This window comes from Mustelus asterias, chromosome 17 (assembly GCF_964213995.1).
Source record: "Mustelus asterias chromosome 17, sMusAst1.hap1.1, whole genome shotgun sequence".
NCBI lineage: Eukaryota > Metazoa > Chordata > Chondrichthyes > Carcharhiniformes > Triakidae > Mustelus > Mustelus asterias.
In genome coordinates this window covers 5,223,067-5,240,469 of record NC_135817.1, presented here as the reverse complement: position 1 = coordinate 5,240,469, position 17,403 = coordinate 5,223,067, and the positions used below count along the sequence as shown (strand labels likewise).

Genomic DNA, 17,403 nt, shown 5'->3' with positions numbered 1-17,403 from the left:
GGTAGATAAAACATTTGATGCCATTTTACTAGGGTCTGGGAATCAAGAGCTGAAGCAATAGTGAACAGTTTGTATAGCAGTCAAGACAAAGAAATCCTAAAGGATCTGGCGTAAAATCATAGACTGGATTCACTGTTCGAAGTGGAGCAGCAGCTTTATTTAAGTGTCATTTGGAAAACCTGGCCTGGAGTTTGGAATGCAAACTGCTCAGGGAAAGAGTTATTATGAGAGAAGATTTTAAAATGTGTTTTTGGGAGTGGAGGTTAGAAACTCTCACATGATTATCATCTGGAGGTGGTGGGGGGGGGGGATTCTGAGGAGAAATCCACAGGCACTAACTTGGGTTCAGAGTAGAGGAGTGTGTCACAGATCACAGGAAATCTGTATGCTTAAAGAGACTGTGTTATTGAGACCAATGTAGCGAAGGAGTACTTTGTCATCCATGTTGATCTTAAAATCTGTGTGTAATTGTTAAGTTAAGGGGAAAGTAAAGGACTATTGTATCATTCGATTTTTGAATGTTTTTGTTAAAAATAATTAGCAGTCCTTCCCATTTTATTAAAAAAACGTAAAAGCTACAGTCTTTTGACCCAATTCTGGGATCTTCCTGTCTAATTATAACATCGACTGGGATCGTAACATTTGGCACTTGGTCTACTCCTGGATCTTTCTTGAAATATTTGCATAAAATGTTCCAGTGTTGTACTGTGAGTTATTATGATACTGAAATCATTTTATGTCACTTTATTCCTCTAAGAACAAACACAGATATTGCAGCAAGGTGATGCCTTTTTGTTAAATGGGCGCTCTGCATCAATGGGATTAAAATGCTCAGAATGAGTTAGGGGTAAGAATTCTTCAAATGTAAAACTGGCTTTGAATGCATTTGATGCAATACATAAGCTAAATCAGTATTAAAAGAATTTACTTTTTCCCATTTTCCCTGATTATATATGGGTCACATATTTATGTTGCGCTGTTTACTTGTGTAAAGCATGGTTTGAAATTAATGCAAGTCATTCAGTATGCTACATTAACCACAGATTTGTCAAAGAAACGGGTATTTGAAAATACCAAAAGGTTTTAGCTCACAAACATTATATTGGGCATATTGAGATAAATATTTGAAATTTGGAAGGAGGCTACTTCAGGCTTGATGTATGATCACTAGCACCTGGCGATGCTCAGGATTAAATGCTCAGATAAGGTTAATAGTGTTTGCAAAATACCAATGCAGGGGTAGAATCTGGCATTGGGGCCAAGTTTGGCATGTATGAGGATCAGTACTTCTCTGAACTTTACTACCTTGCTAAAAATATCCTTTGGGATTCAGTAGTAGATTGATGAACCAAATAAGCTGCAGAGTACAAAAATGATATTGTAAGATGGATGCACTTCGTCATTTCCTTAACATATGAGATGTTTGGTTCAGACAGCTCTGTTGGAAGTACTGAAGGCATTCAGGACACTGCACAAGCCAAAGAAAATGACTCGGAACCACAAAGGAAGCAATGCACTTATAGTCTAAGGAAAGAATCTCGGGTGAGACTCGTGGAATCTCACGGTCAAACAGACAAATCCTCGTCCAGGGGGACAATAACTGTGAGTTGAAATGTATTATTGATATTAATCTTAATATTCTTCAGTTAATTTGTATGTAACTTAATATTTTACCTCCATTGTCCTTTAATAATTTTTGAATTCAACTTTTATATCTGACCTGTTGCCTCCTGTTGTTATTTTGCTCAGAAATGTTCAAAATTCTTTGAAGTAAAAATAGACACTTCATGTAGAAATTATTCCTTTTCACAGGAATACGCAATGTGCAACCAGACAGAAGCTGATATAGAGTGTGAAGTTAAAGGCTCCATGACGACTTATGGCTTGCATTATGCAGCTCCTGACAGCGTAAATTTCGTTAAAAACATTGGCAATGGAGTTGACAGGTGTGCAAGTTATTGATCTGTAAATGTAACCTTTAAACCTATCTAGAGTATGAAACATCTAATTTAAGCTGGAACTCCAGTCCTATACTGATGAGAGAACTGCACTGTCTAAGGCACCACTTTTGGATTTTGTTAAACTTTGTTGAATGGAAACTCTGTCTGCCCCAATATAAAAACAGAAATGCTCAGCAGACTTGTACCATCCATGGAGAGAGAAGCAGGGATTACATTTCAGGGTGGTGCCCCTTCATCAGAATTGAGTTCTTAGATATTTAGGTTTTTAAGCAGTGAGGGGAGGTAGGAACAAGATGGGAGGTCTATAATAGGATGGAAGGCTTGAGAGATTAAATGATATGGGATGATGATGCAAATTGAGAGGAGGAAGTAAAACAACAAAAGATGTGTCTTGAGGAAGTATAAGTAGGGAAGTATAGTTGTCGCCAACAGCTGATATCCAAAAACACACGAGCACAAAGAGGAAAAAAAATGGGGTAGTGGTTTTGATCTGAACTCCATGTTGAGTCTGGAAAGTTGCAAAGTGAACAGTCAAAAGATAAAATGTGCTTTGAGCTTAGTAATAGATTCTATGATACTGTTTTGAAGGGGATCAAGGAATTCTCCCTATCGTACTGGCTAATATTCAACTAATAACACTAAACCAGATTATTTGATTGGTTTTTTGTTACTCATTCATGGGACATGGGCATCACTGGCTGGCCTGCATTTATTGCCTATCCCTAGTTGCCCTGGAGAAGGTGGTGAGCTGCCTTCTTGAATTGCTGTAGTCCATGTGCTGTGGGTTGACTCACAATGCCATTAGGGAGGGAATTCCAAGATTTTGACCCAGTGACTGTGAAAGAATGACAATATGTTTCCAAGTCAGGATGGTGAGTGGCTTGGAGAACCTGATGTTCCCATTTATCTGCTGCTCTTGTCCTTCTGGATGGAATGGGTTTGGAAGATGCTGTCTAAGGATCTTTGGTGAATTGCTGCAGGACACCTTGTAGATAGTGCACACTGCTGCTACTGAGGGTCGGTGGTGGAAGGATTGAATGTTTGTAGATGTGTTGCCAATCGAGTGGGCTGCTTTGTCCTGGATGGTGTCAAGGTTCTTGAGTGTTGTTGGAGTTGCACCCATCCAGGCAAGTGGGGAGTATTCCATTACACTTCCGACTTGTAGATGATGGATAGGCTCTGGGGAGTCAGGAGGTGAGTTACTCGCCGCAGTATTCCCAGCCTCTGACCTGCGCTTGTAGCCACTGTGTTTGTGATGAGTCCAGTTGGGTTTCTGGTCAATGGTAACCCCAAGAATGTTGACAGTGGGGAATTCAGTGATGGTTACACCATTGAATGTCAAGGGGTGGAGGTTGGAGTGTCTCATATTGGTGATGGTCATTGCCTGGCATTTGTGTGGCGTGAATGTTATTTGCCACTTGTCAGCCCACGCCTGGATATTGTCCAGATCTTGTTACATTCGAACATGGACTGCGTCAGTATCTGAGGAGTCGCGAATAGTGCTGAACATCCCCACTTATGACGGAGGGAAGGTCATTGATGAAGCAGCTGAAGATGGTTGGGCCTAGGACACTACCCTGAGGGACTCCTGCAGAGATGTCCTGGAGCTGAGACGACTGACCCTCCACAACCACAATCATCTTCCTACGTACCAGTTATGACTCCAACCAGTGGAGAGTTTGCCCCCGATACCCATTGATTCCACCTCGCCTCTGGAATTCAGCTCTTTTGTCCATGTTTGAACCAAGGCTGTAATGAGGTCAGGAGCTGAGTGACCCTGGCGAAACCCAAACTGGGCGTCACTGAGCAGGTTATTGCTGAGCAGGTGCGGCTTGATAGCGCTGTCAATGACCCCTTCCATCACTTTACTGATGGTCGAGAGTGGATTGGGCAGTAATTGGCCGGGTTGGCTTTATTCTGCTTTTTGTGTACAGGACATACCTGGGCAATTTTCCACATTGTTGGGTAGATGCCAGTGTTGTAACTGTACTGGAAGAGCTTACAAGAAATCATAGAAATCATAGAAACCCTACAGTGCAGAAGGAGGCCATTCGGCCCATCGAGTCTGCACCGACCACAATCCCACCCAGGCCCTACCCCCACATATTTACCCGCTAATCCCTCTAACCTACACATCCCAGGACTCTAAGGGGCAATTTTTTAACCTGGCCAATCAACCTAACCCGCACATCTTTGGACTGTGGGAGGAAACCGGAGCACCCGGAGGAAACCCACGCAGACACGAGGAGAATGTGCAAACTCCACACAGACAGTGACCCGAGCCGGGAATCGAACCCGGGACCCAGGACGTTGCGTTTTGTGGGAGTTTGCTGTGTATTAATTAGCTGCCACTTTTCCTTTTTTATCGGATTGACTGGACTTCAAATATACTTAATTGGCTATAAAGTACTTTGTGGTGTCCTGAGGACATGGAAGATGCCATACAAATACTTGCCTTTTTTATAATTACTGAAATTTCTCCTTATTTGATCTCAGTGGGGAGAGAACACCAGTCAAGTTTGGGGCCATCAAGTGGCCTCCTTACTCAGATAGCCCTTTCTACCACTGATGTGTGATTGTGGAATTTGTCATGAATGATGGTCTATGAACAGCAACTGAAGGTGGCAGTGATAAAATCATGAAGAAGCAAGATAGCTGTGCTTCACTGGCCAGAGCCTTAGGGTTGATAATCTGGCTGCTACATAACCGAGGTTTTTGATTTGATTTATTATTGTCACATGTATTAGTATATAGCGAAAAGTATTGTTTCTTGTGCGCAATACAGACAAGGCATACATACATAGAGAAAGCAGAGGGTGCAGAATGTTACAGTCATAGCTAGGGTATAGAGAAAGATTAACTTAATATAAGGTAGCTCCATTCCAAAGTCTGATGGCAGCAGGGAAGAAGCTGATCTTGACTTGGTTGATACGTGACCTCAGAATATTGTATCTTTTTCCCGGTGGAAGAGAGTATGTCCAGAGTGCGTGGGATCCTTGATTATGCTGGCTGTTTTTCCAAGGCAAGTGAAGTGTAGACAGAGTCAATGGATGGGAGGCTGGTTTGAGTGATGGACTGGGCTTCGTTCATGACCCTTTGTACTTTCTTGCAGTCTTGGACAGAACAGGAGCCGTACCAAGCTGTGTTCAAAATTGAGGGGTTTTAGATAGACTAAGTAGGTGGAAACCGTTTCCACTGGTGGGATGGTCAGTGGGACATTGGTATTTTTGCTAATTATCATAAATCAGAGGAGCAGATGGAGTTTTTGTTCTGAACAAGTTGTTCTGATCTAGAGTGCACTGCTTGAAAAGGTGATGAAAGGAGATTCTTGAAATGCTCTAATAGGAATTGAATATACACTTGAAAATATTTTCAAGGCTATGGGAAAAAAGCTTGATATGTATACGCAGGCCAGCATTGGCACGCTACATTGACAATTTCTCTGGAGTTACCATTGCAACAAAGCATTGTTAATCAGACAACAATAACTTCACTTAGATTGCATGATGAGCTCCATTATTGACTAATAATGTTAGATTTTATATTATTGTATGTCCTGTAGATTGTGCACACAGTAATCAGCATACTAATGGTGGAAGGGGCACATTTTCAAATGGAGTGTCAAATCAATTGGGCTGATTACTTCTGGGTGGTATTGAGCTTCTGAGCACAGCTGCAGCTGTGTCCTTGCAGACAATGCATTCTATCACACTCCAAATGTCCCATGTAGGTTATTGAGAGAAGACTCATTCATTGCAGAATACTGTAGCTCAGACTTGCCTTCATAGTCAAGATATTTATACGACTAGTCCATTTACATTTCTGACCAGTGGTGGCTCCTTGTATGTTGATAGGAATTTGGCAATGGTATTGCTACTGAATGTCAAGGGAAGATAGTTATGCTCAATCTTGTTGGAAATGTTCGTTGTCTGGTATTTGAGTTGGCCCAAATGCAACTTGCCAATAATCAGTCCAAGTCTAGATGTTGTCCACATCTTGTATGTATGCTTGACTGCTCCGTTATTTGAAGAATTGCAAATGGAACTGAACACTAGACATAATGAACAGCCCTACTTCAAACCTCTTGATGAAGTGAATATCAATCATAAAGCAGCTGGATCAAGGACACTGTCATTTTTCAGCAATGTCCTAGGCCTCAAGTCAAGTATCACGTCCAGTGTTACAATCTGATTCGGGACTGTTAACACTTAAAGAGAAATCTGAACACCTGGTAATATCAACAGAACCACGCCACAAGCTCCTATGTTTTCCCACAAAATACAAACTTTGTTGCATTCAAAATAATTAAACAAAGCAAGCAGCCTGAACGTAACATTGTAGGTTGTAACTGTACTTTGTGCACTTTGCCTTATGGCATACCAATTTTACAGCTATTTATTTCTGTAGGAACCACCCATAAGTTTACCACAATTGCCTGGAATTTACTTCAATTCTTCTTAGTTCAATTTATTCCCTGAATTGAGACTCCTTGCTTAATATCCCTTGGTTGTGGATGCCTCAGTCTCGTTTTCTGGTTGCCTTCTCAGTACTTCCAGGCTAATCTGTTGCCACAAGTCTATGAAGACCACTGGAGACATTTCCCCACGCTTCAAACTAGGAAATCTTCCAGTTTTCCGCTGATTTAATCCAAACTGATATTAAACTCAAACCCCATGCAGAGAATGAAGAACATAAAATTTTCTCTGCTTCGTGCACACCAGATACGAGCTGCAACAAAAACTCTCAGAAAGCACCCAGATAAGTTGAAACCAGAGAATCTCCCCAAGTTCCACCCATCTCTGTGATGAGGTCACATGTTCTGAAAAGTCCTCAAACAAATCTTCAGGTTAAGTATCCCTCATTTAAAATTTGTCCTTTGGTCAGAAGAAAGAAATGGACTTTATAACATTTCAGTGTTTACTGAATGCTTTTAAACAAATTTCGCTCCAACTCCCTTCTAGATGACAATTTCTTAATTCAACATGGCCCCACCCTTTTAAGTGTAAACACTTCAAGCTTGCATGATTGATATTTACTTCACGTATTTACCTGTTTTTTAAATCAGGGGCTTCTCCAGTACTCTACAGTTAACTTTTAGTTTCAGAAATTAAAATTTATATTCCAAAACGCATGAACCATGAACTTGATATTCGCAACACCAGTTCTGGGCACCAGTCTTTAGGAAGGAAGTGAAGGCATTACAGAGGGTACAGAAAAGACTCACGCGAATGATTCCAGGGATGTAGACCATGCCGTGGCACAGTGGTTAGCATTGCTGCTTCAAAGCGTCAGGGACCCAGGTTTGATTCCCGGTTTGAGTCACCATCTGGAATCTGCACGTTCTCCCCATGTCTGCGTGGGTTTCCTCCAGGTGCTCCGGTTTCCTCCCACAGTCCAAAAGATACACTGGTTAGGTGAATTGGCCGTGCTAAATTCTCCCTCGGTGTACCCGAACAAGTGTCGGAGTGTGGCGAGTAGGGGGTTTTCACAGTAACTTCATTGCAGTGTTAATATAAGCCTACTTGTAACACTAATAAGTAAATAAATAGAATTTCAGTTATGTGGAGTTATTGAAGAAGTTGGGGCTGTTTTCCTTGGAGAAGAGAAAGCTGAGGAGATTTGCAAAAGGTATCCAAAATCATCAACGATCTGTACCCAGTTGATGTTCCCTTTGGTGAACCCAAGGACATCAATTTAAACTGGCAAAAGAAGCAACAGAGTCATGAGGATTCTTTGTTACACAGAATGTTTAGATCTGGAATGCACTGCCTGAGAGTGTGGTGGAGGCAAGTTCAATCATGGTTTTCAAAATAGAAGTGAATAGTTAAAACAGGACGAATCCAACCTGGCCATTTACCATCCCAGTGGTCTACTCTTGATCAACAAAGTGCTGGAAGAAGTCACGAGCAGTGCAAACAAGCTACACTTGCTCAGCAATAACCCGCTCGCTGACACTCCACTGGGGCTCCACCAGGGCCACTCAACTCCTGCTCACTTTACAGTCTTGTTCAAACATGGATGAAAGAGCTGAAATACAAAGGTGAGGTGAGAGTGAATACCCTTGACATCAAGGCAGCATTTGTCCGAATGTGGTATCAAGGAGCCCTGGCAAAACTGAAGTCATTGGGAATTGGGTGGTTGGAGTCATTTCTGGTACAAAGGAAGATGATCGTGATTGTTGGAGGTCAATCATCTCGGGACATCACTGCAGGAATTCCTCAGGGTAGTGTCCTAGGCCCAATCATCTTCAGCTGCTTCATCAATAACCTTCCTTCCATCCTAAGGTCAGAAGTCAAGATGTTTACGGTTGATTGCACAATGTTTACCATTTGTGGCAACTCCAATACTGAAACAGCCTGTGTCCATATGCAGCGAGACCAGAATGAAACTCAGGCTTGGACGGATACATGGCAAATAGCATACCTGCCAGGCAATGACCATCTCCAACAAAGAATATCTAATCACCTCCCTTGACATTCAATGGTATTGTCATTGCTGAATCCATCACTATCAACATCCTGGGGTTTGCTATTGACCACAACTGAAATGGACCAGCCATATAAATACTGTGGCTACAAGAGCAGGTCAGAGGCTGGAATTCCTGCAGAGAATAACTCACCTCCTGACTCCCCAATGTTTGTCCAGTGTCTACAAGGTGCAAGCCACAAGTGTGATGGATTACTGCCCACTTATCTGAATGAATGCAACTCCAATGACGCTCAAGAAGCTTGACACCAGCCAGGACACAACAGCCCGCTTGATTGGCACCCCAGCCACCACTTTAAGCATTCACTCCCTCCACCACTGATGCACAGTATCAGTCAGCATTTACAAGATTCAGCACAGCAACCCATCAAGGCTCCTTTGACAGAATCTTCCTAACCCATGATCTCTACCACCTAGAAGGACAAGGGCAGCAGGTGCATGGGAACAGCATCGCCTGCAAGTTCCCTTTCATGCCACACATGTAGTCCTGATTTTGAACTACATTTCTGTTCCTTCCCTGTCACTTAGTCAAAATCCTGGAACTCTTTCTGTAACAGCATTGTGGAGGTACCTACATGGACTGTAGTGGTGCGAGAAGGCTCACCACCACCTTCTCGACAGCAATTGGGATGGGCAAAAAATGCTGGCCCAGCTTATGTTGCTTGCATCCTGTGAACGAATGAATTTTTAAAAATCTGAAGAGAAAATATTTGGAGGTTTACGGGGAAAAGGTGGGGAAATTGAACTAGGTTAGAGCTAGCACAGTCAGCAGGCCAAACGGCCTCCTCCTGTAACCATTCTATGAAGATAGTAACAATCTATCACCTTTACAATCTATTTACCTTTTCACAACCTTAAATACATGTATCAGGTCACCCCCCCCCCCCCCCCCAAGTCTACTCCATCTGACTGCCCCCCCCCCCCCCCCCCATCTCACCTCCCCAGTCTATTCCATCTGACTGCAACAGGTCTGCACTTGTAAAGTGCCTGTTCATACCAGGAATGAGTGGTTTGCAGTTAACATCCTATTTGAAACTAAACCAAATCTTTACCATTGCTTTTCGCAAAGAATCACAGAATCCATCTATATCTTTTCTATAATCAGGGGCCTAAAGCCTATGTATGATATTCCAACTGCAGTTTTACAAAAGTTCGACGTGACCTCCCTTTTGTATGCTGGGCTTCTAGATCAGTGGTTCCCAATGTGCTGAGGAGATTTGCAAAAGGTGTTCAAAATCATCAACGATCTGTAGATGTTCCCTTTGGTGAACCCAAGGATATCAATTTAATCTGACAGAAGAAGCAACAGTGTCACAAGCATTCTTTGTTATACAGAATGTTTAGATCTGGAATGCATTGCCCGAGAATGTGGTGGAGGCAAGTTCATTCATGGTTTTCAAAATAGAATTGAATAGTTAAAACAGGACGAATCCAACCTGGCCATTTGCCATCCCAGTGGTTTACTCTTGATCAACAAAGTGCTGGAAGGGGTCATGAACAGTGCAAACAAGTATGCTGCAAAAATAGATTAAAAATTAATGTAATTAAATGAAAAATAACGTTCGTCTTCAGCTCTATGGTTGACATCTCCAAGACCTGATGAATCTTGGGCATGTGTCGGCTCGGAAAGAGCTGCATATGCATGGTTTAAATTGTTCATGTTGGTCAGGGCCATGTGCATGACCAGCGAGACTCGGAGCTGAAGACATGCGCCTGCACAAAGAGCAAAAGCTCAGAAGGAGCAAAAACCTTGGGAGAAAGGAAGAGATGGAGAGGTTAAGAAAAACAGGGGAGAGGACAGGGAGAAGTTAAACAGTTTTCTTTAACAGGATAGTAGTAATTTATAATGTATTGTCTTCTGCAGCTATTAGACTTTCAGTAAATAAAAATAAAAAGATTTAGTAAATAAAAATGTCCCTAACATGAACACTTGAATATATTACCCATAACATCTTTCCATTTCAAGAAACCTTTAAGTGTGATGTGTGCTTTCTACCCCCTACATCCACTTTTCTTCCTATCCTTTGGCAGCACTCTCCACAATAACCCCAAGTGTCACTCTTTGTTATGTGTGCCTTTTTTATGAAAGTATATGGAAACTACAGCTGTATTTCTTTCATCATCCTGTTATTTCTACTCAGAATTTTGTGTTCTCAAGTATCTTTTAGAAATCTGTGTCCACTGGCCTTGATTAACTCCAGCTGCATGTTTTATTCTACATTGTCTGCTACTGTATATCTGACGATCATTTTTAAAAGTAATGAGATGCAGCTGTTTAATTTCTCTGCCATCTGTTCATATCTATTTTGGTGCTGTTTTCCCCTTTGTATCAAACCTTTTTTCTTTCTTACAGATTGCATTGCAAAAACCATAAAAGTAATGAGGAAGATGGAAATACCAAGAAAGCCCATGGATTGCCTTCCGTTGGCTGTTGCAGGAGCAGCAGTGATGAAGACACAAGTTCTAATATTACCGAAGGAAACTTCAATGAGAAAATCAGTGACAGAACAAAAGATGGTTAAAAAAAAGTTTTCAGATCTTCAGTCCCGTGTGTTATTCATTACTGAATTGCTATTGATTCACACACAATTGGGCAATTTAGTAATTTTTTAAACCCTTTAATTTTAAATAATGCTTCCGATTTTGTCTTTAATTTGCAGTCTCATTTCCATACAGATTTGTTTCCAAAGAGCCCAACAGTATTGCTTTGCTGTTTGCATTCTCAAAAGTAGCTTTAGCAAATACTGTTCAGATTGTACACATTGTCAACACAATCACTTGACTACCTTCCTTTAATTGGTGTTATTTAATGTAGCAGCATTTTGTGCCAATGTTTCTGTTTGGCTTGGAAGTGAAGCAAGGTACTAGAAGATCTCTGGACCTTCTTGTGAAATGGAACAAGTAGTAAAGAGTCATGGTCTATATGCTATATACTTCAGTTTAGGAGTTCTGTGCAGTTCTTTATTACTGCTACCCTTCAGGGCAAGGAAGAGTATGCTGCAGACAGATTTTCTGTTTGGATGCATATTAAAGGGAAAAGCATGTGAGATGGGAGGGTTGGAGGGGTGAAATTTGACGTAGCAACTGTAGGATCAATACAGGTGAATCTTTGATGTTATTTTGTTGAGAAAAAAAGCTTTTGAAAGCTTGTTTGTGAATTAGTGGCACCGGAAATCAAACAGATTTAAATATATATATAATTAAGGAACTGAATATAAAAATGCTATTCATTGGCTAAATTTTACATTTCTTTATGCTAAGATGGAAGATTCAGAAAATGTCAGAAACATCCTTCCTATTTACTTGATGATGGAACCTTGAAGGTACTGTATAGGTATGCAGCCAGTAATGTAGGATACAATCTGGTACTTGAGTTTGTTATTGAATTTGATCTGCTCTATATTTCCATACTGCTGCTGCTACTAGTTATTTGATTCCTTCGGTATTTGTGATTGAAAAAACCTTCAGTTAAACGATTAACACAATTTTATAAGAACAGAAAAGAAGACATTTTAAAAGAAGCAAAAAAATTGAGAAAATAAAGTCTGAACTGTGCCAGATTCTGCATAGAATGAAGGTTTTGAATAGTTGAACCATTCAGATTAGTGACACTCGCTGAAAGTGTGCATGAGGTAAACATCATTGAACTTGTCCATGATAATTCAAGCTGTCACATTGCCTTTTGGTACTCGTGCTGTCCAACCTCGTAAATGAGCAATGGCCATTAAGGGTACCAGGATTCTATATTTCTTGCACGGCATGTGGTTCTAATGTTCTAATTAAATTGGCAGCAAAAAGAGGACACAGAAAAAACTTGGTGAGGCAGTCTAAATATAATGTTTCTATGAAACACAAAATCTTCATGCATTTTAATTGCATTTCTCCGAGAAATGCATGTGGCTTACTTTGATTGGAATTGTCCAGAATATTCCTTTCCCACCTATTTGTGAGTTGTATGTGATGCATGGTTGTATGTGAAAGCATGAAAGAGCTAAATCATTGGGGGAAAAGGAGAAACAGTGAACTTTTTTTAATGTGAATCATTGACCAATGTTGTAATTTCTGTTAGGATTCCAGTGTACCGAAAGCAGCTTTCCAAGATCTTGGCTCTTTCAGTAAGTACTACATTTCAGACTTCACGATTAGGCTTAAGTAGCCCACTACTAATTGATTGCATTGCAGTCTGTGAATCTCACAGGCAAAACTCAAAGACTTGCCTTGAAAGAGCATCCTTCACGATCTTAGGACATCTCCAAGGATTTAAGATAATGGAAGACTCCGAAGTGTAGTCACTGTTGTAAAATGCCAAATGCAGCAACCGATTTGCACTCAAGATCGTACAAACAGCAGTGTGATAATAATGAGAACCTTTTTCGTGATGTTGGTTGAGAGACAAATGTGGGCCAAGATGCGTGGGAACGGTCCTGCTGTTCTTTGAAGTTGTGCCTTGGCATCCTCTTGTGTGCATCTGAGGGGACAGACTGAATCTCAGTTTGCCATTTCATCCACAAGATGGTAGTGCAGCACCCCATTGAACTGCAGTGACAGCCTAGATTTTATACTCAAGATACTGGATTGGGACTTGAACCAACAACCCTTTGACTCGGGTGCGAGCACCATCACAGAACTTGGTTAACAACTAAAACAGAGATAAAAGTATAATTTTTTTTTCTTGATTTTCTATGAACCGCCACACTAGTGCATAGAATATACAGCACAAAAACAGGTCAGTCAGCCCAAATGTTTCATGTTGGTGTTTATGACCTGTAAGATTTATTACCAGTAATTTCATACTTTGGTGGACCCACATTCAAAATTGTACACGGACCCAATACAGGGTCTACCCTGTGCCCTTAAGCACGGTTGTTATGGTACTGGTTCTTAGATTTACCGAGACAACTTAATTTGTCTTTATTTACGCACTGAGGATCTCCGCACTCTCCTTTTTATACTCTTGGGCCTAGACCTCATTCTATATTAGGTACTCACCTATCCATTATATATTTTCAACTTGCACATTCTCTTCTCGAGAAGTTTCCTGTTTGTATCTTCCAGGAAGTGACCCCCCAACGTCACCAGACATGTTGACATTTCAATACAACCTCACCCTACCATTGTGGTTTCATACCTAATATGTTATGTCTGTCATTGTCTCCAGTTACAAGATCAATAGACACAAAAGGTATCGCCAAGCTTCTGCAGTCAAACGTTTGTACACAGCCTTTGCAGTTATCTAACGGTTATCTAACATTTCAGAGTCTTGCATTCGTTCATTTGGCTCAGATACAAAATGTGCCTCTTAAGTTATCTTGCACAAGGTCATATTTCCTTAAATCTTGCATTTAATATTTTACCAAACATTGCAGAAAAATATCTTCTTTGCTTCTCAGCCATGTTGTTCAATTGATTTAAAAATTCATTTGTGAAAGCTGTAATTGACCCTGTTATTCTTACAGCGCCAACCGAGCTTCCAACCAATCCTCCTCTTCTAGCCCTATTGCCATAACCTTCTATTCCTTTCTCTGTAATGTGCGTATCCAGCTTTTCCTTAAAAGCATCTATGACATCTCAAATACTCCTTTGTGGTAGTAAGTCCCACTTTCTACCTACACCGAGTAAAGTTTCTCCTGAATTCCTTATTGGATTTATTAATGACTATATTTATGACACCTAGATTTTGTCTCCCTCACAAGTGGCAACACTAGCTTTCTGTGTACCGTATCAGATAATCAGGTTGGTCACATGCACTCTTGCTCTGTACCGTATAAGACAATCAGGTTGGTCTCGCCCTCTCTGTCCACCCCTTCCACCTTTTAGAACATAATATAAGAACGAGGAGCAGGAGTAGGCCATCTGGCCCCTCGAGCCTGGTCCGCCATTCAATAAGATCATGGCTGATCTTTTTGTGGACTCAGCTCCACTTACTGCCTGCTCACCATAACTCTTAATTCCTTTACTGTTCAAAAATGTATTTATCCTTGCCTTACAAACATTCAATGAGGTAGCCTCAACTGCTTCACTGGACAGGGAATTGCACAGATTCACAACCCTTTGTGTGAAGAGGTTCCTCCTCAACTCAGTCCTAAATCTGCTCCCCCTTATTTTGAGGCCATGCCCCCTAGTTTTAGTTTCACCTGCCATCCCTGCTTCCATCTGATCTATTCCCTTCATAATCTAATATGTTCCAAAAGATCTCCCCTCATTCTTCTGAATTCCAGTGAGTATAGCCCCAGTCTACTCAGTCTCTCCTCATAAACCAACCCTCTCAACTCCAGAATCAACCTAATGAATCTCCTCTGCACCCCCTCCAGTGCCAGTATATCCTTTCTCAAGTAAGGAGACCAAAACTGTACACAGTACTCCAGGTGTGGCCTCAGCAGCACCTTATACAGCTGCAACATAACCTCGCTGTTTTTAAACTCCATCCCTCCGGAAATGAAGGACAAAATTCCATTTGCCGCCTTAATTACCTGCTGCACCTGCAAACCAACTCCTTGTGATTCTTGCACAAGGACACCCAGGTCCCTCTGCACAGCAGCATGCTGCAGTTTTTTACCATTTAAATAATAGTCCATTTTGTTGTTATTCCTACCAAAATGGATGACCTCACATTTATCAACATTGTACTCCATCTGCCAAACCCTCGCCCACTCACTTAGACTATCTATATCCCTTTGCAGACTTTCAGCGTCCTCTGCACACTTTGCTCTGCCATTCATCTTAGTGTTATCTGTGAATTTTGACACACTACACTTGGTTCCCAACTCCAAATCATCTATGTAAATCGTAAACAATTGCGGTCTCAACACTGGTCCCTGAGGCACACCATGAGTCACTGATCGCCAACCAGAAAAACACCCATTTACCCCCAATCTTTGCTTTCGGTTAATCAATCCTCAATCCATGCTAATACATTACCCGTAACACCATGCACCTTTATCTTATGCAGCAGTCTTTGGTGTGGCACCTTGTCAAATGCTTCTGGAAATCCTTCTAATTTCTGGAGGAAAAAGCCACAACTTGTTTGGTCTTTCCCTATGGTTTGGATCTAACATGAATTTTGTAAATCTTATTTCCACTCTAAGACAAGACTGCAAAATATTTGAAGGGTCTAACCAAGTATAAGCAGAAGATCTCAGCTTTCCACCTTGTTCAAGTTTGGGTTTGATTATTTTGGTGAAAAGCCTGAAATGCAATTTGAGCACCAACAAATTTGAAATTCTAGTTTGAAAGCTACCTCCAATTTGAGCTGATTCAGCCAAAGTAGCTGAGAGTAATAAGGACTCGTAGAGTCATAGGATCTCTACAGTGCAGAAGGAGGCCATTTGGCCATTAAGTTTGCACTGACTCTCTGACAGAGCATCTTCCTAACCCCCGTAACCCCACATATTTACCCTGCTAATCCCCCTAACCTACACATCTTTGGTCACTAAGGGGCAATTTAACAAGACCAATCCACAAAACCTGCACATCTTTGGAAATAGGCCCTTTGGCCCAACTTGTCCATGCTGCCCTTTTTTTTAAACCTCTAAGCTAGTCCCAATTGCCCGCATTTGGCCCTTATCCCTCTCTATCCATTTTACCCATCTAACTGTCTAAATGCTTTTTAAAAGACAAAATTGTACCTGCCTCTACTACTACCTCTGGCAGCTTGTTCCAGACACTCACCACCCTCTGTGTGAAAAAATTGCCCCTCTGAACACTTTTGTATCTCTCCCCTCTCACCTTAAACCTATGCCCTCTAGTTTTAGACTTCCCTACCATTAGGAAAAGATATTGACTATCTACCTTGTCTGTGCCCCTCATTATTTTATAGACCTCTATAAGGTCACCCCTCAGCCTCCTACACTCCAGAGAAAAAAGTCCCAGTCTATTCAGCCTCCTTATAACTCAATCTACCAAGTCCCGGTAGCATCCTAGTAAATCTTTTCTGCACTTTCTAGTTTAATAATATCCTTTCTATAATAGGGTGACCAGAACTATACACAGTATTCCAAGTGTGGCCTTACCAATGTCTTGTACAACTTCAACTAGACGTCCCAACTCCTGTATTCGATGTTCTGACCAATGAAACCAAGCATGCTGAATGCCACCTTCACCACTCTGTCCACCTGTGATTCCACTTTCAAGGAGCTATGAACCTGTACCCCTAGATCTCTCTGTTCAGTAACTCTCCCCAATGCCCTATATTAACTGAATAAGTCCTGCCGTGGTTCATCACCTCGCATTTATCTAAATTAAGCTCCATCTGCTATTCGTCAGACCACTGGCCCAATCGATCAAGATCCTGTTGCAATCTGAGATAACCTTCTCTGTCCATTATCCCACCAATCTTGGTGTCATCTGCAAACTTACTAACCATGCCTCCTATATTCTCATCCAAATCATTAATGTAAATGACAATAACCAGTGGACCCATCACTGATCCCTTGAGGCACTCCACTGGTCACAGGCCTCCAGTTTGAAAAACAACCCTCTACACCACCCTCGGGCTTCTGTCATCAAGCCAATTTTGTATCCATTTAGCTACCTCACCCTGAATCCCGTGAGATTTAACCTTGCGCAACAGCCTACCAGGCGGTACTTTGCCCAAGGCCTTGCTAAAGTCCATGTAGACAACATCAACTGCACTGCCCTCATTTACCTTCTTGGTTACCCCTTCAAAAGACTCAATCCAATTTGCGAGACATGATTTTCTACTCACAAAGTCATGCTGACTGTCCCTAATCAGTCCTTGCGTCTCTAAATGCCTGTAGATCCTGTCTCTCAAAATACCTTCCAACAACTTACCCACCACAGACGTGAGGCTTACTGGCCCGTAGTTCCCAGGGTTTTTCCTGCAGCCCTTTTTAAACAAAGGCACAATATTTGCCACCCTCAAATCTTCAGGCACCTCACCTGTGACTATTGATGATTCAAATATCTCTGCTAGGGGACTCGCAATTTCCTCTCTAGC

General features: G+C 41.5%; 1 protein-coding gene across 1 annotated transcript in view; it reads left to right on the top strand.

Moving 5' to 3' along the window:
• Positions 1-17,403, top strand: part of LOC144506244 (uncharacterized) — a 172,485-nt gene that overhangs the window by 20,982 nt on the left and 134,100 nt on the right. Inside the window, exons 6-11 of the mRNA XM_078232103.1 lie at positions 1,433-1,602; positions 1,813-1,946; positions 10,801-10,964; positions 11,709-11,770; positions 12,517-12,562; positions 13,147-13,173. Coding sequence (XP_078088229.1) covers positions 1,433-1,602; positions 1,813-1,946; positions 10,801-10,964; positions 11,709-11,770; positions 12,517-12,562; positions 13,147-13,173 — 603 coding nt within the window. The remainder of the gene's footprint in view (positions 1-1,432; positions 1,603-1,812; positions 1,947-10,800; positions 10,965-11,708; positions 11,771-12,516; positions 12,563-13,146; positions 13,174-17,403) is intronic.